This window comes from Mastomys coucha, unplaced genomic scaffold (assembly GCF_008632895.1).
Source record: "Mastomys coucha isolate ucsf_1 unplaced genomic scaffold, UCSF_Mcou_1 pScaffold6, whole genome shotgun sequence".
NCBI classification, from domain to species: Eukaryota; Metazoa; Chordata; class Mammalia; order Rodentia; family Muridae; genus Mastomys; species Mastomys coucha.
This window is the reverse complement of record NW_022196912.1, coordinates 53195669-53221265: the sequence shown is the minus strand read 5'-3', so window position 1 is coordinate 53221265 and position 25597 is coordinate 53195669. Positions and strand designations below refer to the sequence as shown.

The window sequence follows — 25597 nt, the reverse complement described above, 5'->3', positions numbered from 1 at the left end:
TACAACAAATCATGTTGGTACCCTGTGGCACACTAAATAATGCTAGAATCTTTATCTTCATGCTCTTTAGGAGAGACACTTCTAGATATTGATCACCACAGATTTAACTCACTTTGAAAGTCATCTTGTGAAGAATAACATAGCCATGAAAAATAACCCATCAAAATTTACCATAAGTTCAACAAAAAATACAAAAACGCAATCTTCATCCTATATATTACTGGAAAAAAAATATCATGTAGTAGACCCAAGGTGTGGATGCATAATGAAAGAGTAAAGTGTTAACATTGGAGTTACTACCTGAAGAACCTGGACAAATACGATTTCTTTAATTCGTAGAAATATCCTCCTTCTGTTCTACCAGTTTCTTTTACTAGGTGGTAGAACTCATGTTTATCTCTACATGAAATGAAAATCCATACTTTTCAGCAGACTACAATGAATATTCTGTTGTAATCAAGAAATATATTTTAAATCAAGGACTAGCTGTTTGAAGTACATATGGTCAAATCCTGAACTGAGGACTTCCCAAATGTGGAGAAAAGACTTCATGACCTCATGATGAGTTTGAACATACAAATGTCCATAGAGAAAATGGAATTAAAAAAATATTCAATAGGACTTAAGAAAGGGCCTTGGAAAATGGAGAACATTAAAACTAGGCACTATGAGGAAGAGGTGGGGAAAGGTAGAAGAAAAGAATCTGGAAAAACAGCCCTAATAGGGTCAAATAAAGCATTCAGAGAAGTTCAACTAACAAGCATGAGGTCCAGTCACATGTTCCAACTTTGTGAGGACACAAAAGGGAAGGAGCAAGTTAGTAGAAAAAGAGGAAGCAGGCAAGACCTTCCTACAAGACAAAGACAAATAAGGGCACCAGGAGACATAAATGATCACTAAAAATTACCTGGCATTTATTCATATTTTGGCATGATAATTATCCACCAAAGCTGAAATTATAGTATTCCTCTGTGATTCACTATAATAGGCTTAATCAGGTGCATTACCTATGAGCATTCTCTTTTGGGGAAAAATATGACAATCAGGGATCTGGATGTGAGTTTGAGAAACAATAATAAGTGAAAGTACTGCCCCCCCCTCCAGTAATATTTACGCAGTGGTTCAATCAAAATTGCATAAATTACCGAATTCAATTGCCAGGGAAAAGGGGTTAAATGTAATACAGTTAGACAGCTAAGCAGCTGCTTTTATGATTTAAATAAAAGCAAGCTGAACCCTTGCTGTCAGCTCAGTGATATATGACTTGTTATGGGATGTTTCCAACCTTCACTTCCATATGGCCGCCTACACATTAGGTAATGCTCCCTGCCTCCAGTGCAACCAACTTTCCAGAAAACATCTGGGTCTCATTGCTGCCCTATTAGCTACAACAATGCCTCCTATGAACACAAGAGATTCATTGGATGGCACAGCATCCTTCACTTCAGGATCAAATTAGGAAATTTTATTGATAATTTCATCATGTTTACACCAGAGATACTATATGCAAACACAGAACAAGTCCAATCCAAAAATTTTCTTTACACACACTTTTGATACTCACACAGATAATACATCTAGATTAATTTAATGGTTGTAAACAAATGTGTGTGTGTGTATGTGTATGTATGTGTGTTTGTGTGTAGGTTATTCCTAACTGGGGGCATTTTTGTCTAGCTTTTTCCCAGTACCCTGTGATAGACTTCATCTCCACAATTCCTTTATCTTTCCTAAAATTACAATCTTCTGAAAACAGAATATTCTGTATAGAATATTCTATATAAAGGACAAAGATAACTTTGCTAACCTCTCTCTGTGTCTCTCTCTGTCTCTGTATATCTGTCTCTGTCTCTGTCTCTCTGTCTCTCTCTCTGTCTCTCTCCCTCACACACACACACACACACACACACAAAACACAACAACAATGGATACCCTTTTAATATTTAAAATGTCAGAAGTATGGCTAGTGAGATGTCTCAGCAGGTAGAGCACTGTCTGCTCTTCCAAGGGTCATGACTTCAAATCCCAGCAACCACATGGTGACTCACAACCACCCATCATGAAATCTGATGCCCTCTTCTACTGTGTCTGAAGACAGCTACAGTGTACTCATTTATAATAATAAATACATCTTTAAAAAAATAAAAAAAAATGTCAGAAGTAGCAATATTTGAAGGAATATAAATATAGAATATAAAACACCTATTATTTGCACTTGAGCATATCTTTCAACCCAGTGAGGCAAGCTCTCATCTCATAATTAGGCCTTAGAACAGGAGTATCTGAACTCTGCTAGGAACCATTCTACAGATGGTATGGAGGATATCTTTGTTCACTGGACTTCATTCTAAGTTTTATAACACCCAACAGGAATTAAATCAAACTGTATTCCCACTGTATTTTGTATTCCCAAATTAAGTTGTAACTTGATAATTTTGCATAAGTACACCATTTTAAGATGCTCTATCCACTTAGGTATAAATGCGCTTCAAAACAAATTTTACTCTTCCTATTAAAAGATGTTAATGATGAAGAAAAACAAAAAGGTGGAAGAGACATAACAAAGCAAATCTGCAGCTAACCACAGGAGTTTGAAATATTTTCTGTCAGAAATAGTGGGCCAATCAAAAGTGTTCTTTCCCCAACTCAGTATAACAGAGAATAAAGTCTTTGTAGCTTTTGCTTAGGGGAAGCATATTGAATTCATTCTGAAATTCATAAAGTTCATTGAAAATTTCTGCTTAGGTGAAAAACCTATATGTAATTTTTCTGTCCTGAGTCCCGGAAATTTCAAAGGCTTTAGCTGCAGGTCTCAAATGCAAGTTGCCTTACTCACACCAGATCTGGGTCAAAGCCAATGCTTCACAGATTGTGGAGAGATAGCCATGAAGACACAGGTCCCCCATGCTGCACAGGGCTCTTTGCCATACTCTTACACACTTAGATTCTTAATCTAGGAAGCTTCACTCCTGAAGCTCATTACCTGAGAGACTGGACAGAAACCTGTTCCTGAGGCTACTCGAGGGCAGGGGGGAGGAATCTTTGCAAGCACTCCCACTCTGAACACTCCCACTCTGTCTCCACTCAGCTGTTTATTCCTAGCCACTTCCCTCTGTGTTTCCACTAAACCTTATATTTGTGTTGAGCTACACTGGCCTTGAGCACAGGGCTATTGGGAGCAGGAGAGGAATGGGAGCAAGTTTCACCCACAGCACTCATGAAGTATAGGCAGGTAGATCATTGTTGGTAGGAGGCCTTTGTAGACTACATAGCAAGTTCCAGTACCTCAGAGTTGCATGCGACCCTGTCTCCAAAACAACAGCAATACAGCAAATAACAATGGAAGAAATGCAGATACTTTTAATCTCCTTATCTCACCTGTTTAACCGTTAAAACCTTTAAATAGGATAGGTTAATTGATTCTGCTGCTTTGCCTCTGCTTCATTGATCTCTGTGGTACACTGAGATCTACCAGATCATGAACTTCCTTGGAACAAAATTCATGTCTTGTATTATACTTTGACATGGCATTTTGATCAGACAAAAATACCATAACAAATGCACTTTTTGTATCAGTCTTTTGTCAACAGTTTTACATAATAAACCAGCCCAGTCACTTGACATGCATAGTCCATCAAGTCAAGTAGTTTCCAGTGGAGGTGGTCAGACATGTGATTGGAATCTGGATCTCCCAGGCATGCTCAAATTATCTGCAATGAGAATGTTACCTGCCTTGCAAGTCCTGGTGAGGGTAAAATGAAAGGTGATTTTTCTACACCTTTCTCCTCTTGGCACCACATTTCTGCTCATATGGAAATGGTTAAAAGCTATGCAACTTTATGGCTCAAGTACAACATGATGAAGTGCTCAAAGCAGTACCAGTCTAACAATCAAAAACAATGCAATAGGAATGTATGCTTTTACTGCTGACTAAAGAAAATTCTAAATGGTATTATAGAAAATAGAACATTTTAAAATACTCCTTTTTATCAAATCCCAGTGTCATATTTGTGATCTAATAGTATCACCAGATAATCTATTTCTGGCTTTGCTTTGTTGGTTTCTTTGAGATAGAGTCTCATGTATTCATAACTGGCCCCTCCCCTAACTTCCCATCTTTATCACAGCCGTTTGCTAGATTTGTATAAAAGTAGCCCTGGAAGCTGGCTAGCAATTTCAACCTGCTCTTCGCAATAGCAATAAGGGTGTCACAAATGCCATATATCCTTGGAGAAACAGAATGCTGGAGGCTCACTGACATCTCTGGTTCTCATTCCTGGAAGAAACAGAACACTCCTGTGTCATCCTTTTCCTCCATCTATTATTCTCCTCCCTGAACTTGCTTTGTTAGCCACTATATCCGAAACACATGACAACATATCAGAATGCCTGAAGAAAGAACATGAGCATCTCTCATTTCCATTGAATGGGTGAACAAGATGCTTGCAGAAGATCTAGGAGTGATCAGCTAATTAATGCCATAGTGTCTAATGAAGAAAAAATATTTGCTTCTCATTTGGAATTTTGGTGCTAAAACTGTAAGCTTGGGACACAGCTGTGAAGTGAATCTACATCTGCCAACAAGGAGAGCTAATTCGAATAAAATTTTACCTGATAAAATTGTTTCCATTACAAACTAGTACTTCAGTACATAATGAAATCACTGTAACAATGGGGATATTTAATATTATAGTTGCAATCACACACAAGTATACTACAAATTTCCATCTTGTCTTTCACATAATATTGTTATTCTAACAGTAATAATCGAGAGCAAAGAAAATGTACAGAGGCTTTAAAGAAAGAGTGAGCAAAACATTGTAAACGACAGATGGAGCCTATAGAAAAGAAAAACTGAAAAAAGTAGTTGTCCATCAACAGCTGAATGGATAATGAAAGTTTGCCTGCATATAAAATTGAATATCATTCAGCTCTAAATAAAATGAAGCTTACATTATACTAACTGAGACTACACAATCTGAGAAAGAAATTAATTGCATGTCCTCCATCATATATGATATCTAGAAAATTATATATGTATATATGTAAACAAAAGCTCATGTGAATAGAGTTTAAAGGAGGAAAAGAGAAACAAAGGCTAAATATTAGGGGATGAGGAAAGAGTAAATGTAGGCAAATGGAGATGAGTATGAAAAAAAGGAGTTAGTTGTATTTCTACTGCTAATTAGTATGTAGTTTTGTGTTTCAGTGATGGATAAATGTATAAATTATATCTAATACTGACAATATGTAATTTAATATGAAGCTTCACTGATTCTGATCCAAATATCCATGCTAACTGTCTAAAGGTTTGCTGAGGTTTTCGTACATTTGGTCTGCTTATGTTCAGTGTGTAATTTTTTGTAAGGTTTTTTACTTTACTAATAAACTATATAATTAAAAGAAACTGACACTTGTGATTTTCATATCAATAGTCCACATATAAAGTAAAATAAAGTAAGTACAAGAATTCTAAAAGAAAAATAAAAAATATAAAACTGAAAGAAACTTGCAGATGTTTCTGTGAGCATTCCTCATTTATTCCTTATTCCATATGACAATCTTATTAAAATGCAGACGAGTCATGAACAGGTGTGCACATTTGCAATATCAGAACTGAGTATGAGCTGACCATTTGAGTTAAGTAGTGAGAAGCTACCATTTATCCTAAGAAGCTAAATGGTAAGAGAAATAAAATAAAGTAAAACAAAACAATATAAAAGAAAATAGATAGGTTAAATGAATACATCTACAAAACCAACCACAGTTTCATGCATGAATGTTTGCTTGGGTAAATGGTAAGAAACAATACCCTCAGGGTCTTGGGCAATTGTTCAGTTGGTTAAGCAGTAAGAGCTAAGGTAGGATTCCTGGAATCTAAATGAAAAGCCAGACATGACAGGTTGTGATTTTAGTCCCAACCTTGGTACAAGATTACAGGCAGTAGACTCCCTAAAAGCTTACTTTCTAGCCAGAAGACCTAACCCAAACTGTGGGCTTCAGGCTTAGTGAGTGACCCTGAATCAAAAACAGAAGTGTGAAATAATTAAACAAGCAAGCAAGCAAACAAACAAACAAAAACAAAAACACCCAATATCCTGATAGCACAGTCTGCCATGCTTGGTAGACACAGAGAAAAGAAAAAAGAGGGATATTTCTCAACAGTTATAGACTGTATTGAGGATATTGAGTGGTGATTTTAACATAGCATTTTGAATGTGTTCAGTGACACTATTCTGTATATTTAAAATGTTTGTGTAAATATGCTAAAATTTGCATTTCCACCTTTAAGGTAAATTCATATGATAGATTTTGCCACAATTACCAAGAAAACAGAAGGTAGCCACGGTAGTTTGCAAACTGTAATCCCAGCATTTGAGTTAAAGGCCAACCTGATCTTTACATAAGAACTCATTCCTCTAAGAAAGGTAAAAATAACATAAAGAAAGTTTTTTTTGTGTGTGTTTGTTTCTTTTTCAGGGTTTTTCTTTTTGTCACTTTATTTGTTTACATTTCAAATGTTATTCCCCTTCCCAGTCTCCCCTCAACAAACTTCTCACCCTATACCCCTCCCATTTGTCTCTAAGGGAGTGCTCCACCATTCATTCACCTACTCCCTCTTAACCCTCTAACATCAAGCCTCCATAGGACCAATTGCCCCCCCTCCCACTGATGTTAGATGAGGCAGTCCTCTGCTACATATGTAGCTGGTGCCATGCAACAGCCTTTGAACACTCCTTGGTTGGTGGTTTAGTCACTAAGAGCTCTGAGGAGTTCGATTAATTGATCCTATTTTTCTTATGGAGTTGCAATCTCCTTCAGATCCATCAGTCTTTCCCTTAATTCTTCCACTGGGGTCTCTGGGTTAAGTCCAATGGTTGGCTGTGAGTATCCGCAACTGTCAGAAGTGCTGACAGAGCCTCTCAGAGGACAGTCATGCCAGACTCCTGTATGCAAGTACATCTTGGCATCAGCAATAGTGTATGAGTTTGGTGTCTGTGGATGGAATGGATGGAATAGATCACACAGTGGGGAAGTCTCTAGATGGCCTTTCCTTCATCCTCTGCCCTATTTTTGTTCCTGCCCTTCCTTTAGACAGGGACAATTCCTCATTAAATTTTTTAGATGGGTGGGTGGCTCCATCCCAGTACTGGGACCATTTCTCTCTACTGAAAGTGGTCTCTTCAGGTTCTTTCTGCTGTTGGGTATTCAAAATGACAACCTACAGATTAGGAAAAAATCTTTACCAATACTACATCTGATAGAGGGCTAATATTCAAAATATACTAAGAATTCAAGGAGTTAGACTCCAGAAAATAAAATAGCCCAATTATAAACAGAGTATAGAGCTAAACAAAGAATTTTCTACTGAGTAATAGATAATATAAATAACTGCATCAAACATGTCCACACATAAACCATTCCCAGAATTTGACAAACAAAATATATAACATAAATAACTGCATTTACTCTCTTGTATAAAAGAACATCATGAGTTTTTTGTTGTTGTTTTGTTTTCTCTTCTTATACCATAAATTCCTAAAAAGTTTGGTCTATGGCACAAGCTAGCAAACATTCTTGGGGAAGGATCAGATCATAAATGTGCTGGATTTTGCTGAAGCTACTCCTCTGTTCCTTAGTAGTATAGACATAGCCAAGGCAATCTATGGATTAATGAGAGCGTTTGTGTGCCAGAAACCCTAACTGTACACTAAACCTTGATTCATGTCACTAGTGTCCCAAAATATCAATCCTGTAATCCTTATATGACTATTTCTTAGCTCACAAGTTGCTGAACTCTAATTTATGATATAAATTTCATGATCTGTCCCCTGCCTAGTTATCAAATTTAATCTGTTCTATCTTCCATTCCTATCCTCTAGTTAGGTTATACAGAGTCACTATAGTTCTCTGTAACTTGTCTGGTCATTTGCTACCAATGCCATCTCCATTAATTCATTGATTCTTTCTATGGGTTTTAAGGACATGTCAAGGAGACTTTCCTAGGAGACTCTCACCCAGACTGTGTGAGCTGATCAATCCTAAACCTCACCTCGCTCTTCTGTTCTACTTTCTAAGCACATTTGGAAAACTCACTCTCAGTCTATTTCAAGTGCTTGTAAAATTTGTCTTCTTTGCTGAGTCTTCACTAGAAGACAAAGACCATTTGTATTCACTTTCCTATTCACAAAAATCTGGGGAACTAGGCTGTGCAAATGTGGAAAGAATGTTTGTTCGTCAAATAAACAGGAGAACGATTAACTAAATGGAATTGACTTCTTTTGCTCTGGCCATCAAGTAATTACCATAAATCTTGAATTTAGCAGAGGTCTATTATCAACATACACACTAGTGAGTGTGTTTCCTTTGGAAGATTACTATTTCATGTTGCCATTCACAGGAAACAAGAACAAGTACTAGAAATGGGTTGTTTCCTTAGTGGGGCCTTGAATAAAACTGAAGTTGTTTTGTTTTGTTTTGTTTTCTTGGAGACTAAATTAATCTTTGTCTTGGAATATAGTCCCCAAAAGGGGAAATAGTGATTGGAATTACAGTAACCACAAGTACCATAGACCCCTAGGGACACACAGTTGGAATATCCAGAAACCACACCTAGTGGCTTTTTGTCAATGTTTCTCTTTTCATAAAAGTAAGCAATTCCCTTTGGAACTTAATTTAAACCACTACTTTCTTGGAACAAGTTAGTCAACAAGGTGCTGCTGTGTGTCAGAAATCAAAATCATTTTAAAGATAAATCAGATAATCATAAAGAAAATCTTAGCCAAAATTATCTACCCCTTTTTGCCTTGGTGAGCTCTACAGGAAAAACATTGAAGATGTGGTTATTACTGGGAAGATATGGTTATTACCACAATAGCAACTTCACAACAGCCTTCAAATGCATAGAAATTTTAAGGAAGGGAAATGATACAGCAGCATCTGTACTGAGCAATGGGGTCATTCCTCAGGGTTCAGAGTGTACCCTGGAAAAAAATATCAGCATATAAAGCATTAAAGTCATTGCAATGATTTCCTAAAGGAAGCAATAATTCTAAAGAATTTTTTAGTAAGAAAATCTAGGATGACCCCAAAAGAAGACCAGCAGTTTCAACTAACATGTACCCCTGAGATCTCTCAGACACTGAGTCACCAAGTGGACAGCATACTCCAGCTGATATGAGGCTCCCTACACATATACAGCAGAAGGCTGCCAGGTCTGGCCTCAGTGAAAGAAGACACACCTAACTCTCGAGAGACTCGAGGCCCCAGGGAGTAGGTAGGTCTAGTAGGGTCAGAGTTGTAGATGGGGACAATCTCTTGGAGACAGGGAAGGAGGAATGGGATGAGGAATAGTTGGAAGTCAGACCAGGAGGATGATAATGACTGAACTTTAAAAAAAGATTATTATATTAATATTCATAATATAAGAGTTGGTATGAAAATTATCCTATCCAGAATATTTTGACAGGAATTTATGAAGTAAGACCATATTAAAAATATATAAAAAGCATTATTTTGTTTAAAAATCAGACTTTATTCTGTATTTGGAATTTGAAGAAGAGTCCATTGACAAATTATTGTGTTGGTCTGAAGAAAACAGCTGTTGACAGATATGGGCAGAAGATGAAGATTCTTGTCTTGGTATCTCTTCCAAGACAGCAGGAGTAAAAAATGCTATTTTAAGAACCTAGCTTTGACACAGATATAAGAAATATGTAGTAAGAGGCTAATTGATTTCAGGACCAAATTGTGTAATTCAACATCTTAAAGAAGACAGCTATAGATGATACAATTGGAAGGTTCAACAACATTAAAGACAAAGAAGTTATGGGCTAAGGATCTGTAATTTAAATCTAAAGAGCTTTAGAGATCTTGCTGTGTTGTTATCTACTAGAAGATGTGTCAAACAAAATTAAAAATGTGAATCTATTTAAAAGTTCATGGTGAAATGTTAGCCTGGAACATTTTATGTCCCTCAAACTTACATGCCACTTTCTGTTCCATCAATAAAATTGTCTAAAAAAAATCTCCAAATGCCATGGTTAATTAGAAGGAAACTAAGCAGAAGAGAGTAAGGATAGGCTTCATCTAAAATTCAGTTTAAAAAGAAATGACCATATAAGTAATAGAAAATATGCAAATATCAGAATAAGCAGTGAGCAAAGATCTGACTTGGAAATAGGAAGAAATGCGATAGATCTACTTAGATAGGGGAGAGGAAAGGATGAATACAAAGGGAGGAAAATAAAATAACAATAAAGATATTTGAAAAGTCATATGGAATCACATTCTTAAGATTCTGCCTAAAAATTAAAATCCTATAATACATGCAAGAATTTCTATAAATAAACATATAAGTTTAAATTTTCTCACATGGGCTGATAATACTCTTTCAGAAAGCCAAAGATCATCTAAGGTAAAACTCTGATATCAGGCAAGAAGATCCCATTTTTAAGCTTTTGATGAGGGTTTTCCAAAAGACTCTCCAAACTTGATAAGCTGTTAGTATTGACGTTCGTTGCCCCTCACCCCCAAGAGGTGGAAAGTAAATCCCTATTACTTTAGACATCATGCACTTCAGACATAGGACACAGAAACCTCTGAGGTAGAATTAACCTGAATGTTTTCTCCATGAGGGCTAACATTCATAGTACCCAAAGACATCATGCAAGCTTCCAAATGATGGAAACAAACCACAGTCTTATTCAGTTATGGTATTTGTAAACCAGAGCAATGACCCACATGGCACAATAATCCCAAGGGTGCATTAATAACCAGTGTGCTTTGGTCGTAAGCAACAGGTTTCCAGTTGGACTTAACACCTGCTCAACAATAGGGAAGTCATGTCTGGTACCAAAAATCCAGGCAACTATTCAAGTCTATTGAAGTTATGGATCTTGGAGAAGAAGCTACAAACACCACTTTACTAAAACAGCATAGTCCCTAACTTCACTCTAAATGTTTGTAATTTTTTTTTTGAGACATGGTTTCTCTGTATAGCCCTGGCTGTCCTGGAACTCACTCTGTAGACCAGGCTGGCCTCGAACTCAGAAATCCGCCTGCCTTTGCCTCCCAAGTGCTGAGATTAAAGGCATGCACTACCACTGCCCCTTAAATATTTTTTTTATACTCACAGGTAAATGTGGTCCTCACCCCTCATCAAGGAGTTGTCTTTGCAATAGACAAAAATCATTACAGAAAATCACACCCAATCAAAAGGCAAAGCAGGAGCCCAGTCCTAATGGATACATTTACAAAACAACTCCAATACATGAGACTCAGGCAACATAGTAGAGAAACAGAAAGAGCAAAATGATCAGGATGTTTGCTGTGGGACTGTGTCTCCTAGTAACCAGGATGATAGACCTATTTTTCCACCTACAGGCTCTAGATTTCAGCTACAGCTTTAGGAAGCTACTTCATTTGTCAGAAGCTACACCCATAAAATCTTACCAACTTGATAACCTAAGCATGAGCTGAAGAAGGATTGAGGAAGGGGAAAACCATTAACCCTATGTAAAGAATTACAGGCAACTAAGGAACACTAATTGCTGGGCAAATAATCTTCGTCAGTGAAGGGCACAATTAATTGTCCAATACCAAGCGGTGAGCCCTGAAAAGATACATACAGGTACCATTATATTGACTGAGAGGCTATATCTAGGAATATACAGTGTGTATAGACATATACATATGCTTGTGAAACAATAATTAATGTAAAAAGAGGCCATTCATTTGAAAGAGAGCAAGAAAAAGCCTATAGGAGGAATTGGAGACATGAAAGAACGTAAAATGATATAATTATAATCTCAAAAATATAAACAATTAAAAATGACTGGCCCTTGATTAAAACAAAGAACCCCTTGGACGCTTCTTTTTATTAGCACCATGTTATCAACCTTAAACTTTCCTTGCAACTTAGAATTTATCCACACTCTAGGTTACTGCCAATTCCATCTACACATATTCATACCAGACAGTGGCCAGACAAGAAGTAGCTTCCAGAACCAGCAGCAGCTGAAATCCAAACCTGTGGGTGGAAAAATTTTGTCTACCATGCTGGGTATTCTTCTGTGGAGCACCAGGCATGTCACAGTGATTTCAAAGACCCCTCAATCAGAACAGATGAAAGCAACATGAAGGAGAGGAGTTTAGGGATACATGTTGTATTTATGTTTTCCTGTGTTCTTTTCATTGTTAAAAAAATGAAAGAATAGATACCTTTAGACTTCATGCGCAATTCTGAGCTATATCAATCTAATACATTTATCTGGGGTTTGTTATGGTACTGGGTGTGTCTCCCAAAGGTTCTAAAGGTGGAGGTTTTCTCCTACTCTGATGACATGCAATGTAGAACCTTAAGGCAGGATGTCTTCAGGTCAGTAAATAGCCTGTACTTGTGGAAGGCAGTACAGTCATTTTTGTGGATGTCCGAGTGAGATTTTGAGAGAAAATTTTATAAAATCCTGAGGTCAATCCTGAAATCACTCTAGCTTTCAATTTTGTGAAGTGGTTTCTCTACTGCATGTGCTTCTGTCACCGTGATGTAAGTGCACGTGTTTTCACCAGAGCCCATCTGATAGCTGTGCCAAACGATCTAACTGAGAGAAATCTGTGTTAAAGAGACTTCTTGTCTTTACAAAGTTAACAGCCTCTGGCACCTTATTATATTCATGAAAACAGATAATATACATACTAATTAAACAAAGATTGTTCTTCCATTATATATCAAAACCCATGGAGATTCTTCCCACAAGAAACCACAAAATGTAAAGTTTCTTTGAGAAAGTAGAACATGAGAGGAGATATATATGCTTCTATAATGACATCAAAACAAAAGTTCTGATGATAATTTCCACAGAAGGTGTAAAATATCTATCACTGTACTGTATATGAGAGTAATACACACTTAGATTAATTTTAGAGACATTTATAGAAACAAAGAACATGATTGGTCCGCTCCAGTCTCCAAATGATAGACAGGCTTTTTTTCCTGAATTTAAACACATGCTTCCTTTTATCTCTTTTATGGTATTTATGTTTTAAAATGTATAAATACATTATTTTACTTTACCAATTTTAAAATAATTTCCTCTACTTCTCTTCTTGAGACTTGGAAAACATCTTTTGAAATGTGAATCATAAGAAAATAGGGCCTTCACTTTTATAGTTCTCCTGGGAGAGGAGTCAGGCTACTACTAGGAGTGATAAGCAAACAGGAGATGCAATCTTTCCAAGCAGCCTCTTGCTTAGCAGCTTCTATGTGATATCATCCTAGGTTGAAAATCCCTTTGCCATTGCTTCATTGAAGCTAGTTCCATTTGCTCTTACCAAATGGTATTCTTGGATAATGATATATTAACAATTTGAACAAATTCTTCTTAATTTGAAAAGAAATATTTTACTTCAACCTTCAAGCATGCATTCAAAAGCATTTTCACAAAATATTCTTTTTCAATTTTTCAGTTTATTAGTAAAATACCTTAATGTTACAGTTATAATTTAAAATACAAGTAAAAACACTAATTAATAATGCTAGGAATGGAAAGAAATTCAAGCATCTCTTTTTAAAAAAGATAAAATTTGTATAATTTGAAAAGAGCAATTCTATTAGTCAGAACTTATTTTACACTTAGAAATGTGTTATGATAATTATAGTATAACTGTAAATGTATAGTACAATCATATCACAGAAGCCTTTCTTTTAACAACAGTACTTTTATTACTGGGAAGTTCTATTTAAACTGTCTGAATATATAAAAAAAAAAACGTTAATCTGCACAATTGTTTTTCTTTTTTATACAAGTCTGGCTGTGTGACCCTATCTGACCTTGAACTAGTTATACAGAGCAATATGACCTAGGATTTGTGGAAATCTTCCTGCTTTGAATGCTGAGTACTGAGATGGATGTGTGATATTGTGCTGGGCTCCCAATCTCTTTTGGATATGACTTTTATTACTCTCCATTTCAGGAAGTGGGACTCTCTATCTTTGCCCTGAACATATGTCTCCAAATAAACAGACTGAAGCTGTGGACACTGTTTAGATGGAAACTCGAATTGCAGAAAGTTTGGCAATGTCTTTGAGGAGAGAATATAAATTCAGAATTTTTTAAAAATTGGAAGTTTTGTTTAAGTCACTTCCTCAAAGTGACATCTTTATTAGGAATATTTACATAACAACCAAGTCAAAATTGTGGAACCCACAGATGTGGTTTTTAAACTAACAGCTCTCTGCTTACGAATTCCATCAAAGAGGCATCAATGTAGGTATGCCTGTAATGGAGGATGAAGTAATTTGCCTGGTCTGGAGCATTCAGAGATAAGAGTCATGCTATAGTTGTCAACAGGATAAGGGAGATCACATTACCATGCACAGTAATCTGCATGGAGGAGTGGTTAGACATTTACCAGTATCCAGTTGTCTGAGAGGAAGGGTTGTATGCACGGGGTTCAGAAATCTCTTAAGAGAACTCATGAAGTTTTCCATGTTGACTTCAAAGTGGTATGGTGTCCACCAAACTTACAGGCTGATATTTTCATATAATATTAAAACAGGCTTAGTGTTGTTAAAGGAATAGAGTTAATTGGAAAACTAATGATGATATTTCATAAACAATTTAACTTGGAATACTTAATTATTTGCAAGAGTTTACTATACACTTATGCATATTTATCATTATAGATAACATGTCTCACTTGTCCAATTATAGAGAAAAAAAATACTGTTTAAAAGACTTCACTGAATTTTTTGCCTTAAATGTAAAACTTGTAGATTTGGTTAGGATATGCAAAAACTTGGATATTTTTGAGTTTACACTTACTCATGTATGTATTTAAAGCTAATATTTTCCACCAAACAATGCCAATTTATTGTTTTCCTAATTTATAGTGAAATAATAAATGTCGTGATTTGCATTTCCTTGATGACTAAGGATGTTGAAGATTTCTTTAGGTGCTTCTCAGCCATTCAGTATTCCTCAGTTGAGAAATTTTTGTTTAGCTCTGTACCCCATTTTTAAATAGGGTTGTTTGGTTCTCTGGAGTCTAACTTTTTGAGTTCTTTGTATATAGTGGATATTAGCCCTCTATCAGATATAGGGTTGGTAAAGATCTTTTCCCAATCTGTTGGTTGCTGTTTTGTCCTATCCTGAGATTCCTCCTTATACCAGTCAGAATGACACAGATCAAAAACTCAGGTGACAGCAGATGCTGGCAAGGTTGTGGAGAAAGAGGAACACTTCTTCATTGCTGATGGGATTGCAAGCTGGTACAATCACTCTGGAAATCAGTTTGGCTGTTCCTTCAGAAACTGGACATAGTACTACCAGAGGACCCAGCAATACCACTCCTGGGCATATAAACAGAAGATGCTCCAACATTAAATAAGGACACATGCTCCACTATGTTCATAGGAGCTTTATTTATAATAGCTAGAAGCTAAAAAAAATCCAGATGTCCATCAACAGAGGAATGGATACAGAAAATATGGTACACCTACATAATGGAGTGCTACGCAGCTATTAAAAACAATGGATTTATGAAATTCTTAGGGAAATGAATGGATCTGGAGAATATCATCCTGAATGAGGTAACCCAATCACGAAAGAAGACACATAACATGCACTCTCTGATAAGTAGATATTAGCCTAGAAATTTAGAATACAAAAAATGCTATCCACAAACCACAAGAAACTCAAGAAGGAAGATCAAAGTGTGGATACTTCGTTCCTTCATTAAAGGGTAACAAAAAACCCATGGAAGGAGTTGCAGAGCCAAACTATGGAGCAGAGACTGAAGGGAGGACAATCTAGAGATTGCTCCACTTGGGAATCCTTTCCATATTCAATCATCAAACCCAGACCCTATTGTGAATGCCAGCAAGTGCTGGCTGATAGGAGCCTTATATAGATGTCTCCTGAGAGGCTTGGCCAGTACCCCAGTAATACAGAAGTAGAGGCTCACAGCCATCCATTGGACTGAGTACATGATCCCCAATGAAGGAGCTAGAGAAAGGACTCAGGGAGTTGAAAGGTTTGCAGCCCCTTAGGATGAACAACAATATGAACTAACTAGTACCCTCAGAGCTTTCAGGAACTAAACCATCAACCAAAGAGTACACATGGTGGGACTAATGACTCATATTAGCAGTATATGTATAGCAGAGGATGGCCTAATTGGTCATCAATGGGAGGAGAGGCCCTGGCTCCTGTGAAGGCTCTATGTCTCATTGTAGGGGAATGCCAGTGCCAGGAAGTGGGAGAGGGTGGTTTGTTGAGCAGGGGGAGGTGGGATGGAACAGGGGTTTTTTTTGTTTTGTTTTGTTTTGTTTTGTTTTTTTCTTTTTTGGAGGGGAAACTGGGAAAGGAGATATCATATGACATGTAAATTTAAAAAATCTAATTAAAAAAAGAAAACACCCAATAAATAAATAAATCTTTAAAAAGTTAAAAAAATAATAAATGTCATTGACAGAAATGTTGAAAAAGTCAAATAAGTTTTCTCTTAGGACAACACAGCCACAGTTAAGAGACAGTTTAATTTCATTAGCATCTAGTTATTACTCTCTGCTAAATACCATTTTTTTTATTTCCTTTACAGTTTCTCTCTGTTTTAAAATTTCTTTTTGAGAAAAATCACACATGATCACTATAGTTCCACTATCTCTATCCCCACTTTCCTCTCAAACTTGTCTGATGGACTACCATTCCTTCTCCATTACAAGTCCTTCTCCATTACTTCATCTTATTTTTTTTTTTTTTTTTTTTTTTTTTTTTTTTTGAGACAGGGTTTCTCTGAGTAGCCCTGGCTGTCCTGGAACTCACTCTGTAGACCAGGCTGGCCTCGAACTCAGAAATCCGCCTGCCTCTGCCTCCCAAGTGCTGGGATTAAAGGCGTGTGCCACCACTGCCCGGCTTCTTATTTTTAATTATTGTTTATATGCATTCTCACAGGCATGAGTGCATGCGCGTGCACGCGCGCACACACACACACACACACACACACACACACACACACAGCCTCTACTGATTTGTAACATTGATTATATGTATATGAGTTGTTGCATTTTTTTAAAGAACTGAGCATTCACTGAAACTTGCAATTTTTATAAATAATGGTACATTTCTAATACAAATACCTTCTATATATAATTACAAAATATTTATACTGAGGAAAAATTAGATGAAATTAACCATCTGTATTTTTCTGCATACTTCCTTTACTGGGTAGGTTTCACCTGGAAAAAATTAAGAGGATTAAAGTCTAATTAGGCTAGTAATGACATATTTTCTATCTCAGCTACTTTGTAAAATCTGGGTGTTTTAATTCATAGTCTCATGTAGCTATATTATGCTATGCCCCAAGAAGATCCTTTTATTTTCACCTCCTATGTGCTACATTAGTTTATAGTGTGCTGAGGATGTAGTTTAGACATGGTACATAATAAGCAAGCATTGGGAGAACTAAGCTATATGCCAAGGCCATAGGGTGCCAAGCATGATAAACTTTTCCACTTAGGCTGTCTTATTGCTTAATTATACTTCATATGAATGTTTCCAAGGGATTTCTGAAATTTAAGCTATTACAAAAAAAATAAATAAATTAACAACATCCATCTGGTGACAAATGCAGTACATATGGGTAGATACCAAGGAGTTTAATCTTGTAACTGCTGTTTACTTATTATATCATTCATGTCACTCTCCCAAGCAAAGAAAATAGTATAAACTCTTTAGGCTATCTTATCAGAAATAAGGGAAAGGAGAATTTAAAATATGTATTTTTCCCATTTCCACATAGTAAACATGTTTTCATCCATTATGTCAGTTGGACTTAGATTCTAACAATTTGTGATTACTATGTGGAATACATGGTGCAGTATAAAGACATAATATCTCCCACAAAATGTCAGCCAACCCTCATTAGCACAGGTAAAATTCCAGAGATGTGTTCTGCCTTTGAACCTGCTCTTCTGTCTCTTTGGAAACAAGAAGAGGGCTTTCATAGGGTTTTATGGACTGAGTGACAAGATTTTGAAATCAATATGTATTGGCAGAGTCTATTTGACATTGGAGAATTTCAAGGGATGCAGTATTTTCCAAATACTTTATTTATTACCAAAGATAAGGCTTAAAAATACATTTTATTCTTCTTCTTAAATAAGCTATTTTAAATCACATTTAAACTATTTTATTTTGTGTATGCCTGTGTGTGTTGTATACATATGTATAGATCAATGAGCAACTTATAGGACTCATGTATCCATGCGTTTGACACTGAGGTATAATGTATTCCTTGACTGTGGATACAGTGTGACCAGATGTCCCCCAGTGCCCAACTCCATGCCTTCCTGCCATAATGGATTGTGACCTCTTAATATAGCTCCTAAAGTTGAATTGTTCATTGTTGATTCTGAAGATCTTTTAGAGTTTGAATGTGGAATACCTCCCATTGGATTATTGACTTGAATACTTGGTCTAGAGATGGCTTGAGGGAGTGTATAACCTTCAGAACGTAGAGTCTGGCTAACATAAGTAGGTTCCTGGAGCCATACCCTTTTGAAGGTTTGAAACTGGGCCTGTTTCTTATCCAGTTCTCTGCTTTGTATCCTGTCACATAGTCCCATTGGCAAGGTGCCATTCCAGTCTACCACCACCATGAAGAGATGTATTGTACCAAACACAAAACTGAAATCAACCACTATTCCCTTCCATTGTTCCTGTCAGATATTTTAGTAAAAGCAATGAGTAAAGTAAATAATATAACTTGTAACTGAGCCATTCCTTTGATTCTAGAGATCAAAGGAAGGTATTAAATTGATCAATGAGCAACTGTATCCAAAACAGTATCATGCAAAAAAGTTAAGAGCATTTGTAGTTAGTCAATAAATGAGATTTTTTTTTCCTAAGGATTTAAAGATTGGCATAATTATTGCCTTCCTGATTGTTGGTTAAATTCTTAAAGGAAAGATGGTAAATATAAAGTAATTGTGAATATTTATACAAATATATCCTGATATTTTATCTACATTAATTCAATTAAATAATTTAATTAATTGATATGAAGGAAACAAATGCCATTAGCTAAACATAATGGGAAATAATACTACAATATTTACAGCTATGTGAACTTAAAATACAGCACAGATTTAAATAGAAAACCACTGGACTTGGGAGATGGTAGTGAAAACAAGTGAGAGGAATTTCTTATGTAACTTTAAAAGCCTAGTTTACTATTTGTTATAAATAGTTGAATAGAAATTAAGATGCAAACATTTTTTAATGTTAATGATGGTTAGATGGTATATATCAAGGGATTCCATTTGCAATCCTCCTTCCTAGATCAAAATAATCAGAAAATGACCATGTTGAGATTAAATCATCACTAATGGTCTTTATGAAGATGGGCAGGAAGTGATTATCAATACTGATGATTTCTGTGTGGTAACTCCTGCATCATTATCCTCTATCATATCATTTTATCATCTAGACCAGTAGTTCTCAACCTATAGGTTGGGAAACTTTGAAAGGTCTACAAACCCTTTCACATATTCACATATCAAATATTATGCATATAAAAAATTTACATTATGATTCAAAGCAGTTGTAAAATTAAATTTATGATTTAGCATTGAGAATAATTTTATGGTTGGAGGTCACCAAAACATAAAAAACTGTATTATTGAGTTGCAACATTAGGAAAAATGAGAAGGACCAAAGAATCCACACCTTGATTTTCTGTCTTTTTGAGCTTCATTTGTTCTGTGAATTACAGCTTGGGTATTCTGAGCTTCTGGGCTAATATTCACTTATCAGTGAGTATATACACCATGTATTTCTTTTGTGATTGGGTTATCTCACTCAGGATGATATTTTCTAGTTCCATCCATTTGCCTAAGTATTTTATGAATTCATTGTTTTTAATAGCTGAGTAAATGTACCACATTTTCTGTATCTATTCCTTTGTTGAGGGACATCTGTGTTGTTTTCAGCTCTTGGCTATTATAAATAAGGCTGCTATCAACATAGTGGAGCATGTACCTTATTACATGTTGGAGCATCTTCTGAGTATATCCTCCAGTAGTACTATGTCCAATTTTCCGAGCTCAAGAAGAAGGAAGACCAAAGTGTGGACACTTCGGTCCTTCTTAGGAGGAGGAACAAAATACCCATGGGAGGAGATACAGAGACAAAGTATAAAGCAGAGACTGAAGGAAAGGCCATCCAGAGACTGCCCCAACTGGGGATCCATCCCATATACAGTCACCAAACCCAGACACTATTGTGGATGCCAACAAGTACTTGCTGACAGGAGCCTGATATAGCTGTCTCCTGAGAGGCTCTGCCAGTGCCTGACAAATACAGAGCTGGGTTCTCTCAGCCAACCATCGGACTGAGCACAGGGTCCCTAATGGTGGAGCTAGAGAAAGGACAGAAGGAGCTAAAGGGTTTGCAGCCCCATTGGAGGAACAACAATATGAACCAACCAGTAACTCCAGAGCTCCCTGGGATTAAACCACCAACCAGAGAGTACACATGGCTCCAGATGCATGTGTAGCAGAGGATGGCTTTGTTGTACATCAATGGGAGGAGAGGCCCTAGGTCCTGAGAATGCTTGATGCCCCAGTGTAGGGGAATGCCAGGACAGGGAAGCGGGAGTGGGTGGACTGGTAAGCCAGGGGAGAGGGAATAGGATAGGGTGTTTCTGAAGGGGAGACGTGGAAAGGGAATAATATTTGAAATGTAAATAAAGAAAATATCTAATAAAAGAAAAGGAAGAATGAGAGGCATTGAGGTAGTGACAAGGAACACCTTTTTGAAATTCACAGATTCTGGTAACAGAAAATTATGAGCTTTATTTCTGCCCCCTACCCCAGTATTTAGAGTAAGAAGTTAAGTCAACCCAGAACTGTATACGTGGTTCTTGTTTTGGAACTTGGAGGAATCTCCTTTTATCAGTTCTAACATAGAGCCATGGACAGTGTTAAGTTCATTTGACTCTAAGCTGAGATGAGAATGCAGAGGTTATGGCTGGAGGCTTTCAGGAGGATAAGTTATACTGTTCAAATCATATGCTAAGTAAGTTTTAAATTGTATTCTTAGCATTTTAAGTAATGATAGTAACTGATTTAGTTGTTTGGGCAAATAACAAGATGTTCATAGTCTTCAAAACTCCAAGAAAGCATGGGTTATATGCTTTCAAATTTTTAAGCATGTACATTTTCAACGAAAATGAATGACCTTTTATCCTATGTCCCTAGCTAATGTCTGCCTTCTACTAACCTCTCCATTTGTAGTTCAGAACATGGCTTGATGGTTTCTAATCCACACCTGAAACTCCACTTTCTTTGCTTTGATATTCTTTTTGTATAAAAATTTTTGCTTTTGAATCTCTACACATTAGCTCAGAGATAAAATCAACTCTCTTGGAACTCCTCTGAACTATAAGTGATTTTCCTTCCATTTTCTTTCAAAAGTTTAGAAATGCCATCCAACCTTATGTTAGAGGAGATAAGAGGCCTGCAATAAGGGGAACAAGGTACATATTTATTTAAATATTCTTAAATACATAAGTGATATGGCATAATACACAAAGTAAGAGCTGATTGATATCTTCAACTATTCCCTTTTCTACTAACTTGCATTTCCAAATCAGGAAAATATATGTTCTGTAATGTATATAAATTCTTTTAAAGAATTGTATTAATTCTTGTTTTTTTCTGAACATTCTTTTGTATAATTTTCTGTATTTTCCTCGGAAAGAAAGTGGATTATTATATATCTTTTATTATTTCAGTATATACATAATATTCTTCCAACATTATTAAGGTATATTTTTACAATATTATAAGCAACTCAAAACATTCTTTGAAGAAATTGCTCACACTATAAATGCATCAATGGTTGAAGTCAAATCTTGTTTCTTTAATGTAGTTTATACTAATTAAAACTGCAGTTACCAACCTTTGGCAAATCCCTATCTTCAAAAATGTCCTCAATAGAAGTGATAAAAGTAGTAAAATTAATGTAATGATGTAGCAATGAAAATAATTTTACTGTTGGAAGTCACTATAACATGAAGAACTGTATTAAAGGGTCATAGCATTAAGAAGGTTGTGAACAACTGTACAAGAACAATGAAAATATAAATAATTTTAATTGGTTTATTTTCATGAATATAACAAGAAACTTCAATTCAAGACTATGAGCATTTTATAGGACGAAAACTTAAAAAAGAAAATTCACTGTGAACTCCAGAGTACTAAAACTTCTACATATATCGTAAGATATTCTAGGACACATCCCATTAAACATATATATAATTATTTTTTGTCTGTGAATTCCATAAGGAGCCCTCCCACTCAACTACTTTCCTTTCTTACAAGGTTAAGAATATCTCACAGTTGATTGCTGTTTGTTTTTAGATTTATTTACCGTAAGATGTGGGCCTCAAGACTATACCCTGCTACATTCCTCTTTGACAAGGAGTAACTTTTAAAAAAAGCCTGAGCTCATCTACTTGACTGAAAGGGAGCCTGAGTTTGCAGCCTTCTAAATTAGACCTAGATTCCTAATTAGCTCAACAGGGAATGAACTACCATTCAACCTTCCTTTTTCTTATGATCTTCCCCCAACTTGGCAAGACAGACTGCAGCCCATGAGGCTCAGTAAAAATAAATCACTACCATAGAGGTATGGAGCAGCATAAATATTCAAAACCTAGAATCACAGCCTATGAATTGGAAGGGTTTCATATCCTGAGCACCCTAAATTACACATCATTTTCTTTATTAATAAAAAGAGAAAATACAACTCCAATTACCCATGACAATTTAACCACCTTCATTTTTTAGCTAATTAAGAATATTATTTAACTCTGAAAAGCAGGGCTAATTTCCCAGTACAGAAATAACGTAAGTGCTTGGGTTTTTTTCCCTCTCTGTAGGATTAGTACAAAAACCAGAGCTTAAAGGAATGACGGAGGAAGAGAAGGGAATCCCCAAAGCACTAAATAATAGGTCTGCATCACATAGATCAGCATCCCTAGGCAATCAGACACTACATAAATGTTTCCATTGTTCATTCCCTTCATCGCAAATACAATGAAACTGTCCATGATGATTAAGTGATGTCTTACCACAGAAAAGAAAAGCATTTTCCTAGAATACATCACTGCTACATTTTTTAAAAAGCATATTAAATGTATCATCGGATTCATCACAAACCTTTACTTATGAAAGATAAAGAAATGCAATAATTCAAACTGCATTTTATGGATTAAGTTTTATGCCAAAATGATTACACATTTCAGCAATAGCTCTCCAAGGAATCTGGTTTTACAAAATAGCTTCCAATTGTAAAATGGATAAGCATTTGCAAACTGAATAAGCTGCATTAGGTACTATGTTGACATTTGTTTAGTGAGTACATTTGTTCTGTAATATTGTGATATTGGCTACCTGAATGATGTTTAGGTACTGACATTTTGCGGATATAAATCTGTTCAAACCTTGTACCAAACATAACTTAATAAAGTAGTTCTCAAAGCTTAAATGGGGTTAATCAACAGTAGCTTAAAGTATAATTGGGCTCCATAATCTATCACATTCTTTAGCAGAAGAGTAATTGAAAAATTTCGCAAAAACACACACACACACACACACACACACACACACAAACACATACAAAATTTCGTATGTTTATTTGTAATGTTCCATTTTCCTCCCAGAAAATTGACTCAGACACAAACTATATATTTACAAATATGTAGGCCATATAGGCTCAATCCTTGACTGTCTAATGATTTAAAATAACCCATTTATGCTAATCTACATTCTGCTATCTCTAGTTACCTCTGCTTGGTTAGCATGTCTTTTAATATCTTCACTGGGGACTCTTCCTCTATCTCAAAATTCTTTCTACCTACTGAATGCCTCACTTTCTATTCTACCCTTTCCTATAAGCCATAGGTTTTCTAATTGACAGGCAATACATCCTTAAAATAGATAAGAGACTCTCTCTACATGTGTTATATATAACAATATAAAATACAAATATATGAATGTAGTAAACAGTCATATACACATTTACATCCACACACATACATACATGTATATATATATATATATGAGAAAGAGAGCAGCTAAAGAACCCCAAGAAATTGGCTCCATCCTTCCTAAATCCATAATTAATTCCCCAACTCCTCAGTAATGAGGTTTCTCACATATATCAGCAGATGTAGTTCTTTATGCTAATACTGGAGATCTACACTCAGTTCCTCATACTTGTGTTGCAAAATTTATCACTGAAATACCTCTTCCGATCCCATATAAAAATTCTAATATAAAAATGTCATACACCATAAATGGGAATAAACACTGAAATAATCATTCTAGAAGACATATTATGTGATTGTTTAAAATTATAAACAATAAACAAAGATGTGTATATCTTGAGTCAATAAAAATATATTAAAAAGAATATTGGATGTATTATATGGGTAATCAGAATATTCATCTTTCGTAGTACATATTAACTAAGTAAATTAATGTACAGTTTAGATGTGAAAAAAATGGAGAAAAACTCAAATTATGGTTTTTCAATATATATAAATACTAATCAACTAATCATAGAAGGCAAAAGATATTGTCAATAGGACAAAAAGACAACCAACAGATTGAGAAACAATATTGTCTAATCCTTCATTTGATAGAGGGTTAATATCCAATATATTCAAAAAATTCAAGAAACTAGACTCCAGAGAACCAAATGACTCTATTAAAAATGAGGTACAAAGCTAAACAAAGAATTCTCAACTGAGGAATCTCAAATGGCCAAGAAGTACCTAAAAATGTTCAACATACTTAGTCATCAGGGAAATATAAATCAAAACGACCCTGAGATTTCACCTCATACAAATCAGAATGACTAAGATCAAAAACTCAGGTGACCGCAGATGCTGACAAAAATGTGGAGAAAGTGGAACACTCCTCCATTGCTGGTAGGATTGCAATCTGGTACCACCACTCTGGAAATCAGTCTATCAGTTCCTCAGAAAATTGGACATAGTACTACCTGAGGACCTAGCTATACCACTCCTGGGCACATACCTAAAACATGCTCCAGCATATAACAAGGACACATGCTCCAGTATGTTCATAGAAGGCTTATTTATAATATCTAGAAGCTGGAAAAAACCCATATGTCTCTCAACAGAGGAAGTGGATACAGAAAATGGTATACTTATACAATGGAGTACTACTAAGCTATTAAAAACAATGACTTCATGAATTTTGCAGGCAAATGGATGGATCTACAAAATATCATCCACAGTGAAGTAACACAGTCACAAAAGAACACACATGGTATATACTCATTGATAAGTGGATATTAGGCAAAAATCTCAGAATACCCACTGTACTATGATCATATGAAGCTCAAGAAGGAAGACCAAAGTGTGGATTCTTCAGTACTACTTAGAAGGGGGAACAAAATAATTATGGAAGGTAGACAGAGAGAGATGTGGAAGGAAGAGAGGAGGAGGAGGGAGAAAATGGGGGGCAGGATCAGGTATGAGAGAAGACAGGGGAGATGTA

At 35.8% G+C, this 25597-nt stretch overlaps 1 protein-coding gene across 4 annotated transcripts in view; it reads right to left on the bottom strand.

Moving 5' to 3' along the window:
• The window catches only part of Agmo (alkylglycerol monooxygenase), a 329966-nt gene that overhangs the window by 45913 nt on the left and 258456 nt on the right, over positions 1 to 25597 (bottom strand). Inside the window, exon 13 of one of the 4 annotated variants that reach the window (XM_031357450.1) lies at positions 6536 to 7222. The exons of the other annotated variants lie outside the window; for them this stretch is intronic. Coding sequence (XP_031213310.1) covers positions 7022 to 7222 — 201 coding nt within the window. The 3' untranslated portion in view covers positions 6536 to 7021. Of the gene's footprint in view, positions 1 to 6535; positions 7223 to 25597 lie in introns of those variants that run through there. 4 annotated transcript variants of the gene reach the window in all.